General features: G+C 36.1%; 1 protein-coding gene across 4 annotated transcripts in view; it reads left to right on the plus strand.

Annotated features, from left to right (window-relative positions):
- Nucleotides 1-11,537, plus strand: part of KLRK1 (killer cell lectin like receptor K1) — a 25,463-nt gene extending 13,926 nt beyond the window's left edge. For 2 of the 4 annotated variants that reach the window (XM_027856373.1, XM_027856375.1), the window contains one exon: nucleotides 11,122-11,537. In XM_027856373.1, coding sequence (XP_027712174.1) covers nucleotides 11,122-11,196 — 75 coding nt within the window. In that variant the 3' untranslated portion in view covers nucleotides 11,197-11,537. Of the gene's footprint in view, nucleotides 1-2,762; nucleotides 3,191-11,121 lie in introns of those variants that run through there. The other 2 variants (XM_027856374.1, XM_027856376.1) reach the window with 1 other exon arrangement.
- The last annotated feature ends 14,928 nt before the right edge of the window (nucleotides 11,538-26,465 follow it).

Raw genomic sequence — 26,465 nt, forward strand, 5'->3', positions numbered from 1 at the left:
AGCCTGATAAGGTCCTGTAAAGTAGTATCAAGAGCACTAAAGATTAGAATGAACTCACTAGAGTGAGGAGAGCTAACAATAATAAACAGAGGTTTATTTAGTTATCTTGGGGAGACAAAGAGGATCAAAGAAAGAGTAGGAGTGCAGCTTGAAATGAATGAGACAATAGTTGAGAACAGAAAGAAAGAAGAGCTGCTTTACTTCATATTTGGCTTCTGTTTGCTGTACCGAGAAGAAGATCTTTTCCCTGATCTAATACTGAGGCAAATGTTGCCAGGACTTATAGAGATTCCCAGAACTTACCCCTCCCTGTTCTGTATCCAACCATGCAGTTGTGTACCTGCTTTATATTTCTGTAATTGCCCAAGTTCTCAATAAAGAAAGGAAGCTCTTCAATACTTACATTCATTGGCTAATTACCCCCACTCCATCTATGTTGAGGAAAGTTGCTAGTTGGAGTAGCTAATTATAGAAATAGTGATTGGTTTGAAGTCTAGGGTTCTCCTCAGCAAGGAAGAAAGTAAGAAAAAACAGTATCCAAAGAAAAACATTAATCAGGTGTGGAATAGAATATTTATTCAAACAGAAAGGAGAAGAGGGAGGAATATACAAACTATACACTAGTGAGTTTTGTTTTGACCATTTGGAAAATTCTAGAATGGATCATCAAAGAAATTGTTATTGAGAATCTAGAAGGAGTATCTAGTAGGTATTATAAGAGTCCAGCATAGTTTAATTAAGAATAGGTGATATCCTAATACATTGTTAGTGGAGCTGTATATTGGCACAACCATTTTAGAAAACAATTTAGAATTTTCAAATAAAGCAACTACCTTTTGAACCAGAGATTCCATTAGTGAACTTACACCCTAAGGAAACCATTGATAAGATGGTCCTCACATACACAAAAACTTTTGTAGCAGTGCTTTTTGTGATGTCAGAGAATTAGAAACAAAGTAAATATTCATTGATTAGGAAATAACTAAACAAATACTGGCACATGAATATAATGGCATATTAAACTATTAAACTATGCATATTTTGATAATGCAATAATACTATTAGGTTTATACTCCAAATAGACCAAACAAAAAGGAAAAATATCCATATCTATAAAGTATTTGTAGAAGTTCCTTTTGTGGTAGTAGAGAATTGGAAGCTGAGGGGATGCCCATCAATTAGGAAATGACTGAACAAGTTATAATATATTACTGTGATGAAATACTATTGTGCTGTAAGAAATGATGAAAGGGATAGTTTCAAAAAAACCTGAGAAAACTTATATGAATGGATGCAAAGTAAAGCGAGCAGAATTAGAACAATTTGCATGATAAGGGCAATATAAAGAAAAGCAACTGTGGCTTAGTTACTCTGACCAACACAATGGCCTCCCACAGTTTAAAAGACCCATGATGAAAAGTGCTGTCTACCTCCAGATGGAGAGCTGATGGACTCAGAGTACAGACTGAAGCATATTTTTTTTTCTTTCATCTTCATCTTTTTTTTCTAGGACCTGGCTAATGCAGAAATTTGTATGACTATACATATTTGTGAAGAGTTCTATATTTCTTGTCTTCTCAATGAGTGGGGGAGGGAGAAAATCTGAACTTAAAATAATATTGAGGGGGAAAAAGGTCTCTGTCAAGGGAGTATATTTGGTAATGAAGGAAAAGATTAATAAAAATAAAAAGTAGGCCATCCCAGTCTAACCTTATTTACTTTTTGGAAATAGACAAACACATATATGTGTGTATATACATATGTGTGTGTGTGTGTAAATATATGTATGCACAAATATATGTATGTGCTTTTTAACACATTGCTAAAATCTATGTAAAAATATATATAGTTTTACATATAGTCTTGTGTAAAGTTATAGACTAATGATATACAGTTAAATGGATTCAGAACTGGTTGAATGGCTGACCTCAAAGAGCAATTATTAGTGATTCACTGTGAATTTGGAAGGAAGTCTCCAGAGACATGGCCTAGGGATCTATTGGTTCTATGCTATTTAACATTTAAAAATAAACCAATGATTTAGCTAAAGGCATGGATGACATGCTCTTCTAGCTGTGAGAGGACACAAATATATAAGGGAAAAACTAACAAATTGGAGAATAGTCAGAATCCAAAATGATCTTTACAGGCTCTTAGAGCATTGGGCCAAATCTAAGAAGGAGAAATAAAAATAAGGATAAATGTAAAGCCTTGCACTTGGTAGAAAAAAAAATCAATTTCCCAAGTACAAAATATGGGAAGCATGGTTAGACAGCAGCTTATATGAAAAGGATTTGGGATTTTAGTGGGCATAAGCTCAGTATGAGTCAGTAGTACAATGTAGTTCCACCCAAAACTAAGAGAGGCTTGGTTTCTGGGAATAAGGAAGTTTTATTGCCTCTGCACATTCCATCTTTGTCAGACCACAGCTGGAATACTTGGTCCAGTTCTAGTCAGCACAGTTTATTCATAACCTGGAGGATAAAGGCTAGGATAATGAAAGGCATTTCATGCCATATTAGAATGAGTTGAAGGAATTAATGCAATTTATCTTGGAAACTATGGGCAGCCGTGGTATCTGTTTTCAGATACACAAATTCAGAGGCATCTTTGACTCCCGGTTGTCCTTTGTCTCTATGGTTGACGATAGCCAATCATTCACAAAGTTCTATTGACTCTTTCTCCCCAGGATCTGTCATATCTATGCTTTCCTTACCATTTCTAATGTCATTAATCTTGTTCAACCCCTTATTATTTGACAGAATCACAGATCTGGAAGGTCGGAAGCACCCTTAGCTTCCCATCCACCAGCTAATCCCATCCATCCATGAAGGAATCTCCACTATGACATGGCCAACAAGTGGTTGGCTCCTTCAATCAGTTCCTCATATGACTTGGATTCAGGGACTTTCACTCTCCTGGTTGCCCTCCTCTTGACAACCTCCAGCTTTTCAATGCCCTTATTAAATTGTAGTTGCCAGAATTTAACACAATACTCTAGCTTAGATCTGATAAAGAAGAGTAATGTGGGACTATTATCTCTCTTTTCCTGAAGATATGTCTGTTATCTTGACTGGAAGCAGCTGGATAGCACAGTGAATAACGCACTGTGACTTCAGTCAGGAAAACCTGAGTTCAAATCTAGCCTCAGACGCTCACTAGCTGTGTGACCCTGGGCAAATCTCTTAACCTCAGTTTCCTCATGGGCATAATAATAGCACCTGCCTCCCAGGGCTGTTACAAGGATGAAATGACATATTTGTAAAACACTTAGCACAGTGCTTGGTCCATAGGAGGTACATAAGAAATGTTTATTTACTTGCTTTCTATTATGATAGCCAACAAAACAGTTATCCAGCCTTCAGTCTCTTTCCCACTCAATTTATCATATATTCCACCAGAAGATTTATAAAGTACAGTTTTTATCTCATCACGTCATAGCTTATATACCAAGATCAAATTGGATCTATTCCAGGAATGCAGGGTTATTGTGATATAAAGTATAAATATCATAGATAAAATTAACAATAAAAACACATAATTATACCAAATAGATCCTGGAATGGCTTTTGCCAAAATCAATATCCATTTCTGTTTTAAAAAAATTAGAAAGACTTCTCCTTAGTATAGTAAATAGTATCTACCTAAAACTATGAGCAAACATCATATGGAGAAAGCTCTTTCCAATAAGATCATCAAGTTGCCCATTTTTCCACTACTTTTTGACATAGTACTAGAAATGTTAGCTGTTGCGGTATGTTGAGAAAAATAAATTAAGAGAATAAACACATACCTCACTCAAAGAACTTGTTAAGAGCTAAGAATTTTTTTTGAGGATTTGAAGACTATTATCTCAAATCTGTAAAGTACTATACTGCTGTGGTTAAACCACTGAATGATTTCACTCATAATTGAAGATACCAGAAGCAGAAAGGCAAGACAGGCCAAATTCCTTTAAACTGTATGATTCCCTTTGGAGATAATTAGAAAGACTTTCAAATGTGAACAAAAGTTTTCAAGGCTTAGACAATTTCCTCACATTTGCACCAGTGCCGTCCTTTGCAGATTCCAGCAAGCTTTTTGTCCTGTATAAGTATACTAGCCTTAAGAGTCTGGGAGCAGCATCATTCCAAGAGAATGATGGTCACCAGAAACTGATTGGAGAAGACTTAGTGACAATGGCACTTGCTGTCCCAGGCACAAATTAGACTTCTTGGCTTTGAAATAGGCTGTCATTGAAAAGTTCAGAGACTATATGTATGGAGCTAAATTTCAGATGAGACTGACAACAACTTACTGATATATCTTGAACAGTAACAAGTTATATATTGTTTGCTAAGATGGGTAGCATCACTAGTTGCCTATGAATTCAACATATACCGACATCTAGAGAAAACTAATGTGAATGTAGATGCTCTGTCCTAACAGTATTGTAACCAAAGCTACAGTGATACCTAAGGAAGAAATAAAAGCTATGTGTGATATGCAGGCAGTTTGCTGTTGTTGTTGTTTGTCCTTCACTCTCAAGGAGGACCAATGACATCAGGAGGGTGATGTCTTCTCTTGCAAGTGAATTGGATATAAGTGAGGCTGAACTGTGCACAGGCATCAGCCCCACTTTCTCCTCCAGAGTCATCAGACTCCGGTGACAACAATAGGTCAGGACAACTGGCAATGGCCCAGCATCCAGACAGTTGGGCTACAATCCAGTGACAGCATAGCTGGGAATTTGCACCCTCCAACAAACAGCAGTTTATGTGAACTTTGTTTCGTTATACCTTTGCCTCAATTACCTGTGAATGAGCAATCACAAGAGTAGACGTCTAATAAAAAGACTATGAAACACAAGATAAGAAACCAGGTAACATGGATATATGACTCATGTTTCATTCACAATCATTTGAAAAAGTATTCAAAGTCACTAATAATCAGTGAAATACAAATTGAAATAATTCTGAGCAATAACTTCACACTCACAATATTAGCAAAGATGGTAAAAATAAAATTCAATGTTGAAGGGCTTGTGGGGTGATAAGAATCCTAATTCACTTCTGGTAGAACTGCGAATTGATGCAACTGTTCTGGAAACAATTTATAATCATGTAAGAAATGTTACTTAATTATAACTTTAAAATGAACTGTTCTAATGCGTCCTCCATGCCCTGCTTAAGCTGTGATCTTATAGTTAATATCAAATATCACTTAGATATATTCCCAGCTCAACTGTCCTTTGTAATGTCACAGTTAACAGTTGACATCTAACTTTGAATGAGGGTGCAGCAGAATCCTTTCCACTTAGCTTGCCATATAAGAATGTTTTCCAAATGAGTCATGGGATTGGGGTGGGGAGGGGTAACTTTCCATTGTTAAATAGAGTGGAATTCTCTTGATTCAATATGTTCTCTGAGGAATCCAGTGGACTACATTGAGAGACATGGCTTCCTGTTTATACGAAGGGGTCAGAATCCCCTCATTTCAAACTCTTGCCTTCCAATGAGAAATAAGAAGAATTGGAGAGAAAAGTACCTTTGGTCCTTAAAAAAGGACACATGAATAGAAACAGATGGTCTACCCACTTTGACTGGAAATTGTAGGCATGGCCTTACGCAGGTTTTTTGGAGTGCTTGCTCTTGACCCTCTAACTCCCCCCCACCTTTTTTCATTTCCAGTTATCCATGAGTTAGGAACAATCTGAATTATCTCTCTATCATGAGTTTACCTCTACCTAAGAATTCATTCATTCATTCAAGAAGTAGTTATTGAAAACCTTGTGAAAGGTGCTGTGCCAGGTGTTGGGAATACAACCACAAACCAAAAAAATAATAATAAAAAAATGGGAAAATGTGAAATACAGCAAAGTGAAAAAGGAAGCAAAAGAATAATATACATTAATAAGCATGATATTGTAAATAAAAATAACAAAGAGCTACAAAAAGAGACAATGTTGGCACTACTTTTTTTAAAAAGAGAAGAAATTATGCAGGCAGTAATTGTGTTTATTAGCTGTTCTGTTTTCACCCACAGCTCAGAGTCCACATGACTTACTAATCATGAAAAAGCAGGTAATCTCAGCATAGCTCACTTTAAAAACAATCTTAAAAAGAATTGTAATTGATTTACTTCAGAGCGAATTTGATATTGTTTACAAATTCTGATGTGGTTTTTTTTTTAAGGAAATCTTTTTTTTCCTCCCAGGCAATTGGGATTAAGTAACTTGGCCAGGGTCACACAGCTAGTAAGTGTCGAATGTTTGGTCTGAGGTCAAATTTGAACTCAGGTCCTCCTGACTTCAGGGATAGTACTCTATGCACTGCACCACCTAGCTGCCCCTTAAGGAAATCTTTTAAGGAGGAGATGAATTCTATCAAAAGGATAAGCCAACTACCTTAGCTGATTTGAAGATCTGAATCTTGAATTTCTCCTTGTTCTGTTCAGATTGAGGAAAGTAAAATCTGTATAACAGTCCCACAAATCTGCCAGAAATCTTTCCTACCTTTTGGGAAAGTATAATAGAAATCATAGGTTACTACAGGGGTGGAGAACCTGTGGCCTCATGGCCACATGTGGCCCTCTAGGTCCTCAAGTGTGGCCCTTTGACTGAATCCAAACTTCATTTGAAGACTTGAGGACCTAGAGGGCCACATGTTGCCTCAAGGCTGCAGATTCCCCACCCCTGGGTTACTGTTTCATGTCTTAAATATTTGTCGATGCATGCTTATGAGTATTTTGTGCTCTGAGCATTTCTTTTGTAGTGGAGGCAATAAATAGCTGTCCTATACCTGATAACTACTACTTTGTGTAGTAAATACATTTCTAGAAGGGACCCTATTAATTATTTTTTGAAAGATTCTAGACATGAGCCAAATCTAAGTATTGTTTAAAGATACTTTTCTGGAATAAGTTCAGGTGAGGGAGGCATAATGAGACAGAGAACATGAGAAAGACCTGATTCATCTCTTTTAAAGATCAAGCACTCCCAGGACTGAACCCAGGTTTTGTGAGTCCAAAGCAAAAGTCCCTTGAGAGAGATGGGTGACTATGGGTCACAGGTCATATACATACATGCATGTATATGTATATGTGTATGTGTATATATATGTATGTATGTGCAATTTTATCAGTATGTGAATTATCTCCAGTTATACAGATTTTCATGTTTTCATGCTTTAGATGTTTTTAAGAATTGCTATGGTCAAAAAATTAATTAACTAATGATGTACTTGCTTATAATGAATTTAACTAGACTCTTTCTCAAACAAAAAACAAAAGCCTGTTATCAAACCAATATCTGAAGTCTTGTCATCTTGTGGGGACTTCTGCCTGGTACTAGAATAAATATGGAGAACCCAGGGTCAATCTTCATGCCACAAGGAAGCATTGGAATTTTAAAAATACATATTTTTAATGCTAGAAAATTCTATTCTTTTGTCTTTGTAAAGTCTTCTTTGGTAGCTCTAACTTTCATATGATTTCTTCCTTTAATTATTTTATTGATAACCTAAACTGTACTGGAAGCCTTCAATTGTTGTATTATAATTTCTGTTGCCCTCTTGCCATAGCAGTATTTTCCCTGCATCTGGGATTGTCCCATCATTTTCTTTTAATTCATAGTGTTTATTTTCTGTATTGGAATTTTTTTTTATTGTTTACTCATTCATTTTAGCATCCCTGTTGCTTTTTCCTTTGAGTTATTCATGATGAATTTCTTTCCAAACCACTATTTGTTTGCTGTTCATTTACTTTATTTGCATATTTCTTGCTAATTTTTAGGTGGTAGTGACAGAATGTTGGGAGCCAGGTTTAGACATTAATTCAAACTTGACCATATTTCTACGAGTCTTTGTTTACCTAGATTTTAACAAAACATTTGACAAAGACTCTCAAGCAATCTCTGTGGACAAAATGGGAAGATGTGGATTGAACAGTTGGAAATTAAGAATTGCTTTAATGGCCAGATCTAATGGTTCGATGTCAACTAGGAAAAAGGTTTCTAGTGGAGTAGTACTTCTGGGATATGTGCGTAACTTTTTGCTGATGAACATATTTATCTATGACTTGTATAAAGGCATAGATGGCTTGTCTATCAAATATGCAAATAACACACAGCTAGGAAGGATAGCTAACAGTCATTGAATGAGAGTTAGGGTCCAAAATGCCTCAATTAGCTAGTACATTGGTCCAAATCTAACAAGATTAATTTTAATAAATATAAATGTGTTATCTTTCAATTGAGCTCAAGAATCAACTTCGCAGGTTCAGGCAGGGAAGAAGTGATACACAAAAAAAAATTCATCTGGCTAAAATCCAGGAGAGATTTAGTGGAATATAATCTTAATATGAATAAACATTATGCTGTAGCATTCTCCAAAAGCTAATATATTAGACTTAATTAGGAGAGGCTAAATGTCTAGTACTGGGGAGGTAATAGTACCACTGTACAATGTCCTAGTCAGACTACAATTGGAAATATCACATTTAGTTATAGGTTATATTTTTTAAGAACTTATGTTGATAAGTCAAAGAATATCCAAAGGACAATAAGTATCACAAATGATTTTGAGTTTATGCCATATGGTAATCAGTTATTTAGCCTGAAGAAAACAGAGGTAAAGGAGGTCACTATAACTACTGCCTTCAAGTATTTAAATATTTGTTCTATGGAAGAGGTATTATACTTGTGTTTGGCACTAGAGGACAGAAAGAGCAACAAGGTTTAGACTTAATTTTTTGAAAAGAAAAATATAATAATTATATCCAAGGAAGTGAGACTTGAGTTGAGTGCTCAGTTGAGAAAGGACCTGAAGATGTGTCAAAGTAGATGTATTCCAGATGGTAGCTAGTACATGAAAGAAAAGAATAAATAAAATGTCATATTAATTGACATAAAGGGAGTAGGAAATTATATGGTAGTTTAAGAAATTAGAAATAAGCCCCACCACCATAATACCCAAATTATAGATGATCTTTTACTACACTTCTTTTTTAAAAAATTTTTATTTATTTTATTCTGAATTTAAGAAATAAAACAAGCTTTTCCATAAATAGAACAGAAAAAAAGATGATCTTATATGAAGCTGAAAATCTATTATGTATAACTTCATATTCCTTTTAAATATATAATAAAGTTATCATGTAACTTTTTTTCCCTTTTTTTTCTTTCCTTCCTCCTCCTCCCCCAGCCCAACCCCAGAGATGGCTAACACTAGTCACAAATGTGTGTGTGTGTGTGAAATCATGCTATAAATACTTCTATTTATCAGTTCTTTCTCTGGATGCATGTAACACCTTCCTCCATATGTCTTTCGTAGGGTATTTATGGTCATCAAAAATGCCCCCAATACCCCCAAACACCCCAAGTTTGGGTATTTATGGTAGTCAAAATGACTTTCTCACTAAAAGTTGTTCTTAAACTAATATTTTGTTATTGTATACAACGTTCTCTTTGTTCTACTTTTTTTGCTCTTCATTATTTCAAGCAAGTCTATCTATGTTTTTCTAAGATCATCAAGCTTATCATTACTTATAGACTTCTTTGGGGGGTGGGTTGTGGGGAAGAAATAAGAAGAGAGAAGCAGAACTGTGATTTCATTAGTTTAGGGAATTTCTTGGTCTGGAAACTCCCAGAAACTTATGTAACTTGTAGTCTTAGAGAATTGTTTGCTGAAGGAGAGGTTGAATGATTTGCTCATGGTCACAGAGCTAGAATACATAAAAAGCTATCTTTCTAAACCATATTTTTTTCAGTGAACAAATTCAGAATGCATCTCGCCTTTCTTCCCCCACAGAACCTCATCCAATTTAATCCTTTAGGGATGAGTGAACCACAATTTACTGATACTTCACTGTCCTCTAAGAAAAGCAAGACAGGAAAAATCAGTATAATTTCACCAACGAAAAGGAAACATTTAGGTCAAGCACCATGCCTGATGATTCCAATGTCTCTATATCTTATTGCAAACAAGATATGATAAAGAAGAGTCTTTTCTTGGTATCACCAAGACTTATGACAGTTGTGACATAGGAAGAATGGTATTTTTCCACATTAGCAATTTCTCTCTAGAGATAAATGAGCAAGTGGTCACTTACTCAGAACCGAACTTTTCCAGTGCCTCTCAGAACCAATCCTAAAATCCAAAATGCAATAAAGGTAGAGCATTTCCTTGATAATTGAGCCCTGGCATTTCAGTGTTGTGAGCTAAGCTAGTGGGTAAATTCAACGTTTTTTTTTTCACTTGGTTGGCTTTTATGACTCAGAAATGACGCGGTGTTATCATTTGTCTGAAATATCAGGAAACCAGGGAAAAGGAGGGTAAGGGAACATAGAGAAAATCAGTATTAAGGAACAAAATAAATTTTGATATCAGAATCCTCAGAGAGGGAAGGTGAGGAACTAGTGGGGGGAAAAAGAAAAGGAAAGTGGCTTTAAAGAAAGAAAACAAAATTTAAAAGACATAATTTGCTTTGAGGTAATGCTAGTTGCAGCTTCAATACAGCATCTGCCATTTTCATCTTCTCATGTTGAATATTTTAATTAATGGCAATCTCTTTTCTGCTCCTTGTAAAGCAGAATATCTAGGTGAGAGATTCCTGGATCGTGGGTCCTGACACTATTACATTTTCTTTTTTCTTCTTCTTCTTCCTTTTTTTTTTGTTGTTGTCAAATGTTAATTTATTGCAATAGTCTCCTCTGTAGCTTTTAACTTGCTGGGCATTCCACAGCACCACAATTGATGTCATCAATGACATCATGAGATGTCTGCTATCAATGTTGCAGCCCCCAGACTGGGCTGTTCCAAGTATCTCTTTAATGGTTTTAGAAAGGTCTCTTGCCAAGGATCAGTGCCTCAACTGTTGAGCAATGTTGACAATCTCATTGAGAGTGATGTTTCCATTGTATTTAATATTTTTCTGCTTCTTTCTGTCCTGGAGAGGTTCCTTTTGGGCTCTGATGATCAAGACTGAGGCAGATCCTTAGCCCTTTCCAGTCACCAGTTGCCTTGGCAATGTCATCACCAACCTTTTTGGGAGACAAACCCAAGGGATCAATTTTGGGGGCCAGAGCTGATGTGGCACCATCTTCACCAACAGTGCACCTTAAAAACACAACTTTAATTTCATTAGGGTCAACAAAGGAGGCATGATGGCAATAAAGCTGGAGGTTTGGCCTGGACACTGCAAGGTGGCTGCTGGTGTTGAATGAACCCAGATTCAGGATGACCGAAAGAAGTTGCACCTTCACCACCACGAGCTGGGAGTCGAAAGCCATTTTCTTACATATGTTCCCTGACCAATAAGGTCAAGTCTTTTTTCCCCTACCTGCCTTTTTTGGTCAGTGTTTCCTTTTTTCTTTCTTCAGAGAATGTATCCTTCCAGTGTCAAGTAATTGCTGGGACAACAGGGATCTGTTTTCTGGTCCTTTTTGTAATTTTAGTAGTAATGGGTGTCTTCTTTGCAAACTTATGGAAAAAATTAAAGATCAGCTTAAGTATAATATTTGGAAGTGGCAGTGCTGTCCATTGGCTTACTGTTGGGTCACATATTAAGTGCTTACTATGTGTCAGGCATTGTGTTAAATGCTAGAAATATAAAAAAAAAGGCAAGATACTAACATGTACATATATTAATTATTGAATCTCATAAGAATATGCCATTGATTCAATAGATCATGCACTATTATAATTTCAGATTCAGCTTTCAAAGAAGAATATCAATCCACTTCTTTATTAATGTGCCCAAAAGGTAGGTGCCATCACTTTGCATTTCCAGCTCTCCAGTTAGAGAAGTTTAGAGACAAAAATTACAGGATCACAGAATTGTAAGGTTCCCTTGGAAAAGACTATTAATACCTCAGAGAACTCCTGGATAATGTATTCACTAGTAGTATTCTGACAATTTTTTTTCAGAAGGAAAATGACTTATTCTTAGTGAATAACCCATGAAAAATAAAAATTGAATAAGCTGTCATCTTTTCCTTTCCCTTCCTACCCTTTTGCTTCATGAAACCTCAATTTCACTGTGTTGTGTATAGAAATTAAACATGTTAAGTTAAGCAGTCCTGGAAATTCTCTTTCAGCAAATTCCATTTCAGGGAATATAAGGTGTTTCTAGATACTGCTTAAATACCTCAATGAAAAATTAAGAATTCAAACAATTACCCAAAATTTTGACTTATGTATTTGGATAAACATTTCCTGACATGTGAACCAAACATCAGGATGATGGATTGATTTCTTCAGTTTTCATCCAGTTGATCTGACCTAATATAAACACTATCATCGACATTTAAAAATTGTTCTAAGATCTTTAAGAAAGGAGAAGTTGTATGTGTACACATGGTAAAACGATGAGTAGGAGGAACATAGGGAAGCATAGACTTCAAGTCCACTCCACACCAAAGTATAGATAATATTTAATTATAATGTCTTCTTTTTCTCTAGGATGTCATTGCCACCCTTGCTCAGAAAACTGGTTCTCATCTAGCATTATCTGCTCTCTTTTTTCCTAATCAGCATAAAATCTGGAAGCAAAGTCTGCTGACCTGTTCCTCTAAAAATTCCAGCCTCCTTTATATAGAAAATAAGGAAGAGTTGGTAAAAATATCTATAATTACTATTAATTCCCACTTACATAGCTCCTAAAGTTTGCCATGCACATAATTCATCATGATAGCTCTTTAGTGAAGGTATTGCCATATTATTTATATTCATCTTTTACTGGTGAGAAGTGAGACTCAAAGAGATTAAGTGATTATGTCAGAGATGTGAACCCAGATCTCTGCTGATTCCAAATCTAGTATTCTGTCTACTACCTCATACTTCTCTATCTTTCCCCACTCCTTTTCTTTTGTTAGATAGTGTGATATTATGCACTTGGAGTAAAAATCTGTTCTTTTGACTATTCTAAGACAAATATCTTTTTAATTTTTACTAATTAAGAATCCGTACTTCTTGATGTCACAGTGTTATGGAAAAAGTAAAGCAGGTAACTGATATATTTATTTATTTGTTATTTATTTGTGTATCTAAACAGGAATTTCTGAAAATGTTTGCACTTTACATATGGACTGGATTCTCTTATAACGGAAGTAATGGATCTTGGCAATGGAAAGATGGCTCTTCCCATTTCCCAAATCTTTAAGTTTATGGTATAGTAAGGCCCACTTTGTCCTATGTGAGTTTATTTTTGAGTCTGCACCATAAAGAAATTACTTAATGTAAACAGGAATGGAGAGGAGTAAAAGTTGGAACTCAGGGATGATAGGACCATGAGGAGCAAGTCAGCACACTTAACCCAATGTTGCATACCTTTCCCTGGCCAAAAACAAAACTTAAGAGAGGATGTCATCCTCATGGAAACCATTTTCAGATTCCACTCTGCCTCCTACATAAACCCTCCAAACACATGGCACACATTCCCAACTATGCTTTTATCCTCACTCTTTCCTAAGAATTCCTATAGCACACATTGTCTATGACACTTATTTGGTACTAAAGGTGTACCATTTTCTGTGGTATTTATATTTTTACATCATTGTCTTTAAGAAGAGGGACAATGTCTCAAATCTTTTTATACCCATAGCATCTAGTACCTGCTCATTAAATATTAGTTGAAGATGATGATGGCCAAAGAATAGGTTAACTCTTCCCAAGATGGCTTAGGATTGTTGTCCTAATGTAATCTGGATTTTGTTACCATTTATGGGGGCGGGGGAGGAGGTGTTTTTGAAAATAGTTTACTGCCCTTCATATCTTGCAATGGAAAAGACCTAACAATCATGTAAAATAAAGTGTTGATCCTATAATTGGAGAGGATAATTTTAGAGTAATTATTATTAATTGAACTCTCCACTCCTCAATTCATCTCCTGTGAGGAGTGTTGTAATAGCAGGATCACTCTTTATTCTGGGTGATGACATAGAATCCTAGCATCTACATATGATTCCTCTGCATCCTAGTTTGTCTGGTTTCCCACTTGCTTCCTGGTCATTGTCTCCTTCTGTCACACATAGAAGATATGATGTTATGTCCTGCCCTCTCAGCATCATCATTCATTGCTTTGTATCTTACCCTCAGCTCTGGTTCCTAGATGTTCCTCAGAGACTTATAGAATATCTAGAACACCATGACCCCCACCTAGAGAATCCAGAAATTACTGCTGATTGATGTGATAATGACTTTGGAATCTATGAGTTCTAGATTCATGCCCAGCCTAATCCAATCCAGTCTAACAAGCATTTGTTGCATCAGAAAGATGTCATAAAGAAACTGCATGTCTCAGAACTCTCTGGACTTTAATTCTGATTTCTATATCATGGGAATAAAGGCATTTGTTTCTAATATGCCTGATAACTTCTTCCTTTGATGGGCTATATTTCCAGCCACACATCAAGCTTCCCTAACGCCATTGGTATTCTTTCCTTTTCTCTTCAGTGTCTCAAAAACTGAAAATGAAAATGGCAGAAGCTGCTGTGTATTTAAGCATGGTGATACAGGCTCTACTAATGATTGCACAGACTTAAATAACTATATCTGTAACCAAATAGCTTACTAGCACCTATCGAAACACTAGAAACTATGAGTTTGTAGCATTTCCGTTTGGGTCTTTCTCCATTCTTTCTTGGCCTTATCTGCACCATGTTGCCTGCAGTTAATTGAGAGTTTTGAAACTTTGTCTATGATCTTGTGAAGATGTTCAAAACACTTTCACAAAATTGAAGCTAGAGAATAAAACAAGACTTATTATCTTCATGAGATATTCACTAGCCCAATAGAGTTCTCCCTAAGTCATACTTCAAGTATTATGGAAGTATAATATTCAGGATAATAAAAATCTTGTTACTTATACAAACCACATGGCATACCAACACTACTCTCTCTTTTTTTTGCTGAAAACTCCATAGGAATGATGAAAAACACATGGATAATTAAAGACTCCTCACTTTCTATTACCTAATTCCTCTAAAGTTTCACTGGGCTTCGAGTTCAGCTCTGAGAAAGGAGTAGCCAGGCTGTCATGCTTGTGCACGTCTTGGGGGGCGGGGTGGAGTGTCATATTTTGTGTCTCCCCCCATTCCTACCTGTATCTCCTTTTCTCTCTTTTCCTTTTTATTCTTGCTCTAACCCTATCATTCCTTCCTTCCTCTTTTTTCTTTGGATAGCCCTACTCAGTGTCTTATGTAATTGGAGTGAATCCCCCAATTGGTGAAATTGGTTGGTCCTGTAGGGGGAGAAGGGAGGCATATTTTACTTTCATGCTATTGACGTGGGAGTAAAAGATCATTTTATATCCTTTTGACTTCAAAATTGGTTCTTTCCTAGTAAAGTGGTTTTTTTTCATTATCTTATTACATTTTAATCACCAAGTCTGAATCATTGAACTGCCCTAGCTTAGGCTTGCCTTAGAATATTTGGCATAGAAACAAGGATTGTTTTGCAATGGCCTTGTGATTAAATTTATTTTTTAAGAAGGGGAAGGTGGTTGGGCAAAAAAGGGAGTCTAGGATGAATGGATGGCCAAATACAAGAAGCTGGTTTCTGGTAGCTAAAATCTTCTTGTGGGCTTGTGGAGAACTCTTTCGATGGAATAAAGAGAAAGATCCCATTCATCTTGTGAAATTAGTGGGATGAATGTTTTAGAGGCAAAATGAAAAAGTGAGTTTGACACGGCTCTGACTAATACTTCTGGAGAGGCTGGATTGGTTAAAAAATAAATTGTCCTTACTCAGTGTAAGGTGTGTGCTGCCTGTATGAGGTATGTGAGTCCATATGACGTGTCTATACAAATAGACCAGAGGGTTCCTCCTATTGGTTCTAATTCTTACTTACAATCACTATGTGATTTCACTAATGTGAAAATATGTTTAATAGGAATGTATATGTATAGCCTATATCAGATTGTGCCCTGTCTTGGGGAAGGTGGTGAGGAGGGAGGGGAAGAAAAATTTTAAACTCAAAAGCATATGGAAGGGATTGTTGATAAATCAAAATAAATCAATTAAAAAAAAACAAATAGACCACAGATTTGATGATGTATATGTATATATATATATGTGTATATATATATATATATATATCTGTGTGTATATATGTATGTGTGTGTGTATGTGTGTGTGTGTATGTTTTGAATCCCCAATGTTTCCCTATAGAGGACAGTGAGGAAAGAGATGACATTTTTTAAAAAAGGAGATGAGTTTATCTAAATGCAGATTGAAGTATACTTTTTTCACATTCCTTATGTTTCTTGCTTTTTTTTTTTGCTACATGGCTAATACGGAAATGTTTTGCATGACTTCACATGTATAACTGATATCATATTGCTTGTCTTCTCAATAAGTGTGGGAGGGAGAGAGAGAATTTGGAACTCAAAATGTTTAAAAAATGAATATTAAAAATAAATAAAAATAGAAATGGGTTTAGTGAATTGGATTCATATATCTTCTTCATAGTTCACTACTCCCTATGATTAGGAAGGAAGAAAGGAAAGGAATATATATAGATATATATAGATAGATAGATAGATAGATACACACACACACACACACACACACACACACATATATAGCACCTCCTATGTGTTGTGCACCATGATAAGCACCTTTTTTTTTTAACAAATATTATCTCATTTGATCAGCCTGCTCCAGGTGCCTGCCTTTTGAGTGGAGTCTCGCCTGAATGATGCCAGATATTTCCTGCCTTAAAGAGAGAATAAGAAGGGGTCATGAACCTTGCTGCTCTGGTCCCCTCTGAGAGAAGAATACAACTAGAATTATATCTATCTGCTTCCCTAAATATTTCTGATCTATTGGAATGATTTTTTTAAACAGTCAAAAGCTACTAGCTTCCCTGGCCATTATCCCTTAAAAAGTGGTGCATACCCCAGGTCTATATCCACTAGGTTGGCCCTTTCCTACCAAACACTAGTGACATGAAAGGCCCAACACAAATAGTGAATAGCAAGTAAACCCATCTATCCAAGCAGAGATCAAATGGAAATTAGAGAATTTATGCAGATAATATTTTGTTGTTCAGTCATTCAGTCATGGCTGACCCTTCATGACCCCATGGGTCATAGTACGCCAGGTCTTTCTATCTTCTATTATCTTGAAGTCTGTCCAAGTTCATGTTCATTGTTTCCATGAGATTATTTATCCATCTTATCCTCTGACATATGCTTTTCCTTTTGCTTTCAATCTTTCCCAACATCAGAGTCTTTTCCAATGAGTGCCATCCTATTATACGGTCAAAATATTTACGCTTCAACTTCAATATTTGACCTTCTAGTGAATAGCCTGATTTAATTTCTTTAAGTATTGACTTATTTGATCTCTCTCCTTTCTGTCTAAGGAGCTCTCAAAAGTCTTTCCAGTACCACAATTTGAAAGCATTGATTATGCAGTATTCAACTTTCCTTGTAGTCCTACTCTCATAGTCATACATTGCTACTGAAAAAACCATAGCTTTGACTATATGGACCTTTGTCAAGAAGGTGATGTCTTTGCTTTTTAGCATGCTATCCAGATTTACCATAGCTTTCCTTCCAAGGAGCACATATCTTAATTTCATGGCTGCAGTCATCAACCGCAGTGATCTTTGAGTCCAAGAATAAAAAATTTAACACTGCTTCCCTTTTTTCTCTTTCTATTTGCCAGGAAGTGGTGGGACCAGTTGTCAAGATTTTAGTTTTTTTGATGTTAAGCTTCAAACCAGCTTTCACACTGTCCTCTTTCACCCTCATCAAGAGGCTTCTTAATTCCTCTTCATTTTCTGCCATCAGAGTGTTATCATCTACATATCTGAGACTGTTGATATTTCTCCTGGCAATCTTAATTTCAGCTTTTGATTCATCTAGTCTGGCATTTTATATGATGTATTCTGCATATAAGTTAAATAAATAAGGTGACAATATATACCCTTGTCATACTCCTTTTCCGATCTTAAACCAATCAGTTGTTCCGTTTTTGTTTCTAACTGTTGCTTCTTGGCCTATAAACAAGTTCCTCAGGAGACAAGATGATCTGTCATTCTCATCTCTCTGAGGACTTGCCACATTTTGTTGGGATCCACACAGTCAAAGGATTTAGTGTAGTTAATGAAGTAGATGTAGGGGTTTTTCTGAAACTCCTTGCTTTCTTTCATAATCCAGCTAATGTTGGCAATTTGATCTTCAATTCCTCTGCCTTGTTGGTAATTCTCAGTTCAGATATTGCTAAAGCCTAGCTTCATAATTTTAAGCATAACCTTGCTAGCATGTGAAATGAGCACAGTTGTTTGGAAATTTAAACATTCCCTGGCATTGCCCTTCCTTAGCATTGAGATGTAAATTGATCTTTTCCAATCTAGCGGCCACTGTTGAGTTTTTCAAATTTGCTGGAATATTGAGTGCAGTACTTTAACAGCATCATCTTTCAGGGTTTTAAGTAGCTCAGCTGGAATTCCATATAATAATATACCACAAAATACACAAAAATAAATGAGCTATTTAGTTAGGAGCAAGATTTGACCTGAGTTCAAATAAGAAAAAGACTCAATCTCAGGCAAAGGGGAATTGCCTTAATTCTTTAGGGAGGCAAACTAGAAATCAGGGACATGCTGTACAGCTAGCTTCATCTACATGTCTGCCTACTAAAGTCTGTCTGTGTGACTCCACATGTCTTGAATAAGTCTCTAAGAGAGTCTGGAAGCACATGTGCCTTCTTGAAGTAGAAATGAAGAATTTTTTTCATCTTCAAAGCTTTTGCATTAACTCTACCCCTCATACAGTCATGCAGGCTTGCTTTTGCACTTTCCCATCAATCTGGAATGATGTTCCTAGGCAGAATGAAGCACATGGATGCCGCTCTCTCACTCAGTTTGGATGGAGATCATATTTCATAAACAGAGGAAAAAAAGGTAAATGATCTTTTGATCCTTGAAACCTGGTAAAAGATAAATGAATTTGTACACAATGAATTTTTTATACAAGTAAAAGGGACAATGAATAACAGAGAACCAATACACTATAGATGGAAAGAAAGCATGATCTCTGACCCAGAGGTTCAACACTGTTGAATCTAGAACTATAAAAGAGGAAAATAGGAGTAGGTATCAACATGATTGTGAATTACAATAGATGTTAAAAGAACTTGAGGTTTATCCAATTACTGCCTCAAAGGATTACTTTTTAGAACTTGAAAAATATAATAAATTCATTTTGAGGAACAAATGGTCAAGAATTTAAAGGAAAATAATGGGGAAAAAGTAGGAAAGAAGAGGGTCTGCTAGTATCAAATATTAAGCAATGCTACAAATAAGTAATCACCAAAACAATTTGGTACTGGTTTTCAAAAAGAAATCATCTATTTCAGTGGAACCAATTAGGTATACAACATATTGAAGCAAATGAACCTTGTAACCTACTGTTTGATAAACCCAAAGAACCCAGCCACTGGCTAAGGACTCACTATTTGACAAAAACCACAGTGAAAATTGGAAAGGAACTTGGGAGAAATTAGATTTAGACCAATACCTTATACTATGTGCCAAGACAAGCTCCAAATGAACATGACCTAGATATAAGAGGTCACATCATAAATTGGAAGTACAAGGAAAAAAATTATCTTTCACATCAATGGATAGAGAAAAGTTTATGACAAAACAAGGACTAGAAAGAATCATGGAAGATAGAATGATCAATTTTGATCACATAAGATTAAAAAGTTTTTGTACAAACAAATCCAATGGAATTAAGATTAGAAGGGAAATAGTATACTGAGGAAAATATTTGCAGCAAGTTTATCTGATAAAAGTTTCATCTCCAAGATGTATAAGGGTCTGATTTATATTTCTAATAGTAACAGCCACTCCCAATTGATAAATGACCAAAGGATATAAATAGGAAGTTCTCAAGGGAAGAAAGCCAAGATATTCATGGTCATGTGGGGAAAAAATGCTCCCAAACACTGATAATTAGAGAGATACAAATAAAGCACCTTTGAGGTTCTATCCCACATCTATTATATTGGCAAAGTTGACAAAAAGGAAAATGCCAACTGTTGGAGGGGACTCAGGAAAAAAAAGCACATTAATGAACTATTGTTGGAGCTATGAATTCTGGAAAGCAATTTGGTATTATATCCAAAAAGTTACTGTACTATGCACCCTCTTTGAACCTGCACTAATATTACTGGGCCTATGCCCCAAAGAGATCCAAGAAAGTAGAAAATTGTTCTATATGTACAAAAGATATTTATGGCAGTTCTTTTTGTGGTATCAAAGAACTGAAAACTAAGGGAGCACCCATAATTTAGGGAATCATTGAACAATGTAATGAAATACTGTTGGGCGGTGAAAAAAATGCGAAAAAGAATGAGTCTGGTATGGTAGTGCATGCCTATAATCCTGGATACTCAAGAATCTGAGGATTATGGATTGCTTGAGTTTACAGGTCTGAGCTGCATTAGAACTAAAGACAATCTAATGTCCATACTAAGTCCAGCACTAATGTTGTGAACCCCCAGGAGTAAGGTTGTCTAATCCCAGGATAAAAAAGGAGCAGATCAAACTTTTGTGCCAATCAAAAAAGGGTTTGGGCCCATGAGTGAAAGTGGGGCACATGGTGGGGTGAAGGGGAGAGAAATGGGAAGAAGAAATGGAGAAGGAAAAAAGGAGGGGGGAAAAGACAAGAAGGAGAGAAGGAGAGGGAGGAGTTTCAGAGAAACCTGGAAAGACTTGTATGAACTGATACAGAATGAAATGAGCAAAACCAGAAGAATAATTTGTACCATAATATTGATATCGAAAAAATGAACAATTTTGAAGGTTTTAAGAACTCTCAAAATAAAGAATCCTACCTATCTCTTGACAGAGTGATAAAATAAATATGGAGACCAAGTCAAACATTTTTGAAAATGGCCAATATGGGAATTTATTGTGCTTGACTATGCTTATTTGTTACAAAGGGTTTTCTTTTTCTTTCTCTTTGTTCAATAAGATAGGAAAGGTGGAAGGGAAGAAATGCTTGATAATTGAAAAAAATAATTTAGAAAAAGCTAATTTGGCTGACTTGGTCATAATTCAGAATCCCTGGAAAGAGGAGAAGGGGAGTCTTTAAACAAAGTCCACAGAAGAAAGGGTAATTCCACTTTTGGGAGCCAAGATGGGGGAGTAAAAAGTAAGGTGCTCTCACCCTCCCTTGTTGACCTCTGAATACTCAGAAAATATTGACACAGAAAAAACCCTGAATCAGAAAAAAGACACAACACAGCAGTCTTGTAGCCCAGGAAGCTTGGGGGATTAATGGGAAAGGCTCCTCTTGCTCTGGGGCAGGGGAAGCAGCACAGTACTGGAGGCATCCCAGCAATCTGGCAGCAAGGCCCACCTCAACATACCAGGAGGAGATTCTAAGACCCAGGTTAGTGGAGCAGGCAAATGCCAACACCAGGACCCCCAAAAGCCTCAATACAGGCAGGGGAACCAGTAGACACCAACTTGAAAAACCACCACAGGAGATGGCATTCTCCAGCAGCATATCACCCAGTACCTCAACACAACTCTGGGAAGCACAACTCCAGAAGGCAAAACTCCAGGCTGACAGATATCCACCAGCAGCAAAACATTCCTGTTCAAGGCCCTGGTGAGCAGAAGCCAAATATTCAAGTGAAAGTCGTGGGTGAGCAGGGTAAACTTGGGTAAGTGGCCCCTTTGCTCCAGCAGGAGAACTCAACATTTTTTTTTTAAGTCAGGAAATAGACAAACACCATGAACAAAAAGCAGAAATGGAAAATGACCATAGATTCTTATTTTGGAGAAAGAGAAGATCAAGCACAAATTCAGAAGAAGACAACATTGTCAATATACCCGCATCCAAAACCTCAAAGGGGAGTATGAACTGGTCTCAAGTCCAAAAAAGCCTTCTTGGAAAAGTTCAAGAAGTATTTTAAAAGTCAAATAAGAGAAGTAGGAGAAAAACTTGGAAATGAAAAGAGAGAGTCAATAGCTTGGAAAAGGAAGGACAAAAATTAACTATAGAAAACAAGTCCTTAAAAAGTAGAATTTAAAAATTAAAAAAAAATAGAATTAGCCAAATGGAAAAGGAGGCACAAAAACTCACTGAAGAGAAGAACTCATTAAAAATTAGAATGGGAGGGGGCAGCTGAGGACCTGAGTTCAAATCTGGCCTCAGACCAGACACTTGACACTTACTAGCTGTGTGACCCTGGGCAAGTCACTTAACCCCAATTGCCTAAAAAAAAAAAATAGAATGGGGCAAGTGGAAGCTAATGACTTTATGAAAGAGCAAGAATCAGTCAAACAGAAACAAAAGAATTAAAAAATAGAAGAAAGAATAGGCAAAGAAGAAACAAAGCTGTAACTCTTTACAGATGACATGATGGCATATTTAGAAATTCCTAGAGAATCAAGTAAAAAATTATTTGAAATAATAAACAAATTTAGCAAAGTTGCAGGATATAAAATAAACCCACACAGATCATTGGCTTTTCTATATATTACTAACAAAGCCCAGCAGCAAGAGATAGAAAGAGAAATTCCATTTAATACTCTAGACATTAAAAAATATTTGGGAGTCTACCTGCCAAAACAAAACCAGGAACTATATGAACACAATTACAAAACATTTTTCACACAAATAAAGTCAGATCTAAATAACTGGAAAAATATCAGTTGCTCATGGGTAGGCCAAGTTAATATAATGAAAATGACAATTCTACCTAAATTAATTTACTTATTCAGCATCATACCAAGCTTCTGGGACAAGAAATCACCATTTAACAAAAACTGCTGGGAAAACTGGAAAAATGTACGGCAGAAACTGGGCATAGACCAATATCTTACACTCAATACCCAAATGAAATCAAAATGAGTATAGGATTTAAGTATAAAGGTATTTAGGTATAAAGACTGATGTTATAAGCAAACTAGAAGAGCAAGGAATAGTTTACCTTTCATATCTATGGAGAAGGGAAGAATTTATGACCAAACAAGAGGTAGAGAACATTATGAAATGCAAAACGGATGATTTTGATTACATTAAATTGAAAAGTTTTTGCACCAACAAAGCCAATGCAACCAAGATTAGGAGGGAAGCAGAAAACTAAGAAAGAATTTTTACAACTAGTGTCTCTGATAAAGGTGTCATTTCTAAAATATATAGAGAACTGAGTCAAATTTAGCAATTTGGAACTATGACCAAAGGGCTATAAAATTGTGCATACCCTTTGACCCAGCAATATCACTTCTAGATCTGTATCCCAAAGAGATCATTAAAATTGGAAAAGGACCCACATGTACAAAAATATTTATGGCAGTTCTTTTTGTAGTGGCAAGGAATTAGAAATTGAGGGGATGCCCACTAATTGGGAATGGCTAAATAAGTTGTGGCATGTGAATGTAATGGAATACTATTGTGCTATAAGAAATGATGAGCAGGCAGACTTCAGAAAAACCTGGAAAGACTTGTATGGACTGATGTTGAGTGAAGTGAGCATAACCAGGAGAGGGTTGTACACAATAACAGCCACTTTGTGGACTGACAGACTTCTATAGACTTGGCTCTTCATAGAAATGCAAGAATTTAAGACAACTCCAAAAGGCTCATGATGGAAATTGCTATCCACATCCAGAGAAAGAACTATGAAGTCTGAATGCAGATGGAAGCATACTATTTTCTCTCCTTTTCCTTTGTTGTTTTGTTTTATTGCTTCATTCTTGTGGTTCCTCTCATTAGTTCTAATTGTTCTTTACATCATGACTAACAGGTAAATATGCTTAATATGAATGTATAAGTAGATCCTACATCAGATTACATGCCATCTTGGCACAGAAGAGCAGGAGAGGGAGAAAATTTAAAACTTAAAATCTTATGAAAGTGAATGTTGAAAAGTAAAAATAAATTAATCAATGAAGAAGAACACTTAGTTTTGCAAAGGCAGTTAAATAGTTAGAGATCACAGATAGAGATCACATTTTTTCCATTTTTCAGGTGGCTAAGATGGGGAGCTATAAGTACTTAGCTCGATAAAGATTATTTCCCATTGTAGCTGATTCCCAATGGGATTTTATAGACTAAATGAAACTAATTTGATAGATTGAATCTATGCATTGCCTCACAGTGTGCCTCACCTCATCACCAGCTTGAGTCAGGGACAATTAGGCTTAAACTTAGCATTTTTTACTATCTGATTAGATCTTAGCCTGGGTAAATCTTTTCACAAAGATTCCCTGTACTGGTTGATTTCTGGATAAGGAAGTAGAAGGGGGGGAAACCTTGGTTCTGATTCAAGAACTGGTTTTATTAATTAATTTATTTTAGTGAAATTAATTAATAATTAGTTATAATATAAATTAAAATAATAATTAATTAACACATGAAATTAATTTATTAATACAAGAGAGAAATAATCATTTCTCTCACCAGTGTGCCTGAGGTCATGAGAGTAGCAACTAGCACTCAGAGACTAGCTAGGGATGTAGTATCTTCTGGAGAAAGCCAAGTTTCTGTAAGTACAAGAAAATGAAAAGAACGTAAAAAGAAGAGACTGTGGATGAAGGGAAGTTTCTTAACAGTTGAGCAGTGATTCCAAAGGGCACAAAGAAGAAGAAAAGCAGAAAGAAAATGGGGAGTTATAGGACTGGATACTATGAGGCAATAGAGAGAGGTAGCAAAGGAAGAGGGTGGTGCTTTTGGTCATTTTGAATAATTGGGATTAGGGGAACAGGAGATATACCTTTGCTAGCCGTAGCTTCCAGTTGGCTGGCACCTCTACTTTCCAGAGTCTTATCATATTAAAGCATATAGTATATATTAATTCTCCAAACACTGGGGAACTGGGAGTAGTGTGACAAGGAGTGTAAGTTGGAGTTCCCTGGTTCCTAGAAACTAGAATAATTTGCAAATTACATCAGCTCAGTATTTATATCCCAGGGTTGTAGGGGCTAAAGTATACCCAGAAGATATACATGAAATATACATTTGGCTTGGTGTCAGACTTGGTCCCAAGGCCCTGGTCCTTTTGGAGAGCAGTAGGATGCTTGAGGACCCAGTAAGGGTGACGCTAGGACTTTGCTTGTGGTCGTAGTCATTTTGGCTCTAGGCTGGTATTGGAGGTTCAGCCCAGGTGAGAACTAGGTTTTTGCCTGATGTTTCATTCCTTCTGACTCTAGTTGCGGTGTTAGAGGCCTGGTTGGGGCATCACTTTGTATGAGGTTTGAGTCCTGCTTCTAACACTTGTTCTTGCAGAGCTTACCTGAAAAGATAAAATGAAATAATTTATGAAAAGTGTTTATCAAATCTTAAAGTACTAGACAAATGTCAGCCCCTCTCCCCTCTGCTTGAGTGCACTTATAACCCCATCCCCCTGCTTTAGTCTTATTGGATAGCATTCCTCAGATATTTGTGAAGGATTTTCCCCAAGACTTCAGAATCACAGAATCACCTCCTAGGCCCAAATAGTGTTCAACCATTTGAAATTCACTCCTGTCATCACGCAAGAGTTTTACATCTGCCTTACATTTAGCACTGAAGTTAAAGCATCCTGTGTATGTGGGTAGCCAAATACCATCTAGAACTTAGTCTCAAAGCTCTGCAATTACTGATGTAATCCATTTCAGACCAGTTGGAAACACGGGGTGCTGTTTCTTTAAAAATGAGCTATTTTGGGTGGTACTAATTCATTGTTGGTGGAATTGTGAACTGATCTGACCATTTTAGAGCGCAATCTGGAAGTATGCCCAAGTATGTATACCCTCTGACTCAGCAACACAACTACTTGGTCTATTTCCGAAGATGATTAGGGAAAAAAGGAAAAGAATGTATATGTTCTACAATGTTTATAGCAGGTCTCTTTGTGATGGCAAAGAACTGGAAATTGTAGAGATGCTCATCAATTGGGGAACTGATGAACAAGTTGTGGTATATGATTGTGATGGAATACTACTATGTTATAAGAAATTCTGAGTTCTGAAATTACAAGGAAGCAGGATGGTGTTGACTTCCAAGATTCAGAAAGAGAGTATGCTGTCCGTTGTCTGATCAACCACAGTGATGACTAATCTGACTCTAAAAGAAAAAAAAAAACTCCAACAACCTTGCGTCAACTGTAAGGTGTTATATGATACTGATTATTTTTTTTTCTTGACAGTGACCTTTTAAAATAGAAACACATAGTATAATGGTTATGTTTAACTAAGAATCACAAGAGAGTACAGTAGAGCATATAAATAATCATTACTTATACTGTATATTGTACTTTATAACAGTTGTTTTAAACTAAACAAAAGGTTTTCATTTTGAAAGAATTCTTTTTAATCTCAGTATGTTCAAGGGAGACTTTAAAATGATATGGATATTTTATTACTTGTAGAAAAATGCATCTATTTTTCCTGACTTGTTTTTATATGGTAATTAGATATTTTTGAAGAAAAAAAATGATGAGCCCAAGATTTTAGAAAAACATAGAAAGACTTGCACAA

This window comes from Vombatus ursinus, unplaced genomic scaffold, assembly GCF_900497805.2.
Source record: "Vombatus ursinus unplaced genomic scaffold, bare-nosed wombat genome assembly UNPS02011431.1, whole genome shotgun sequence".
NCBI lineage: Eukaryota > Metazoa > Chordata > Mammalia > Diprotodontia > Vombatidae > Vombatus > Vombatus ursinus.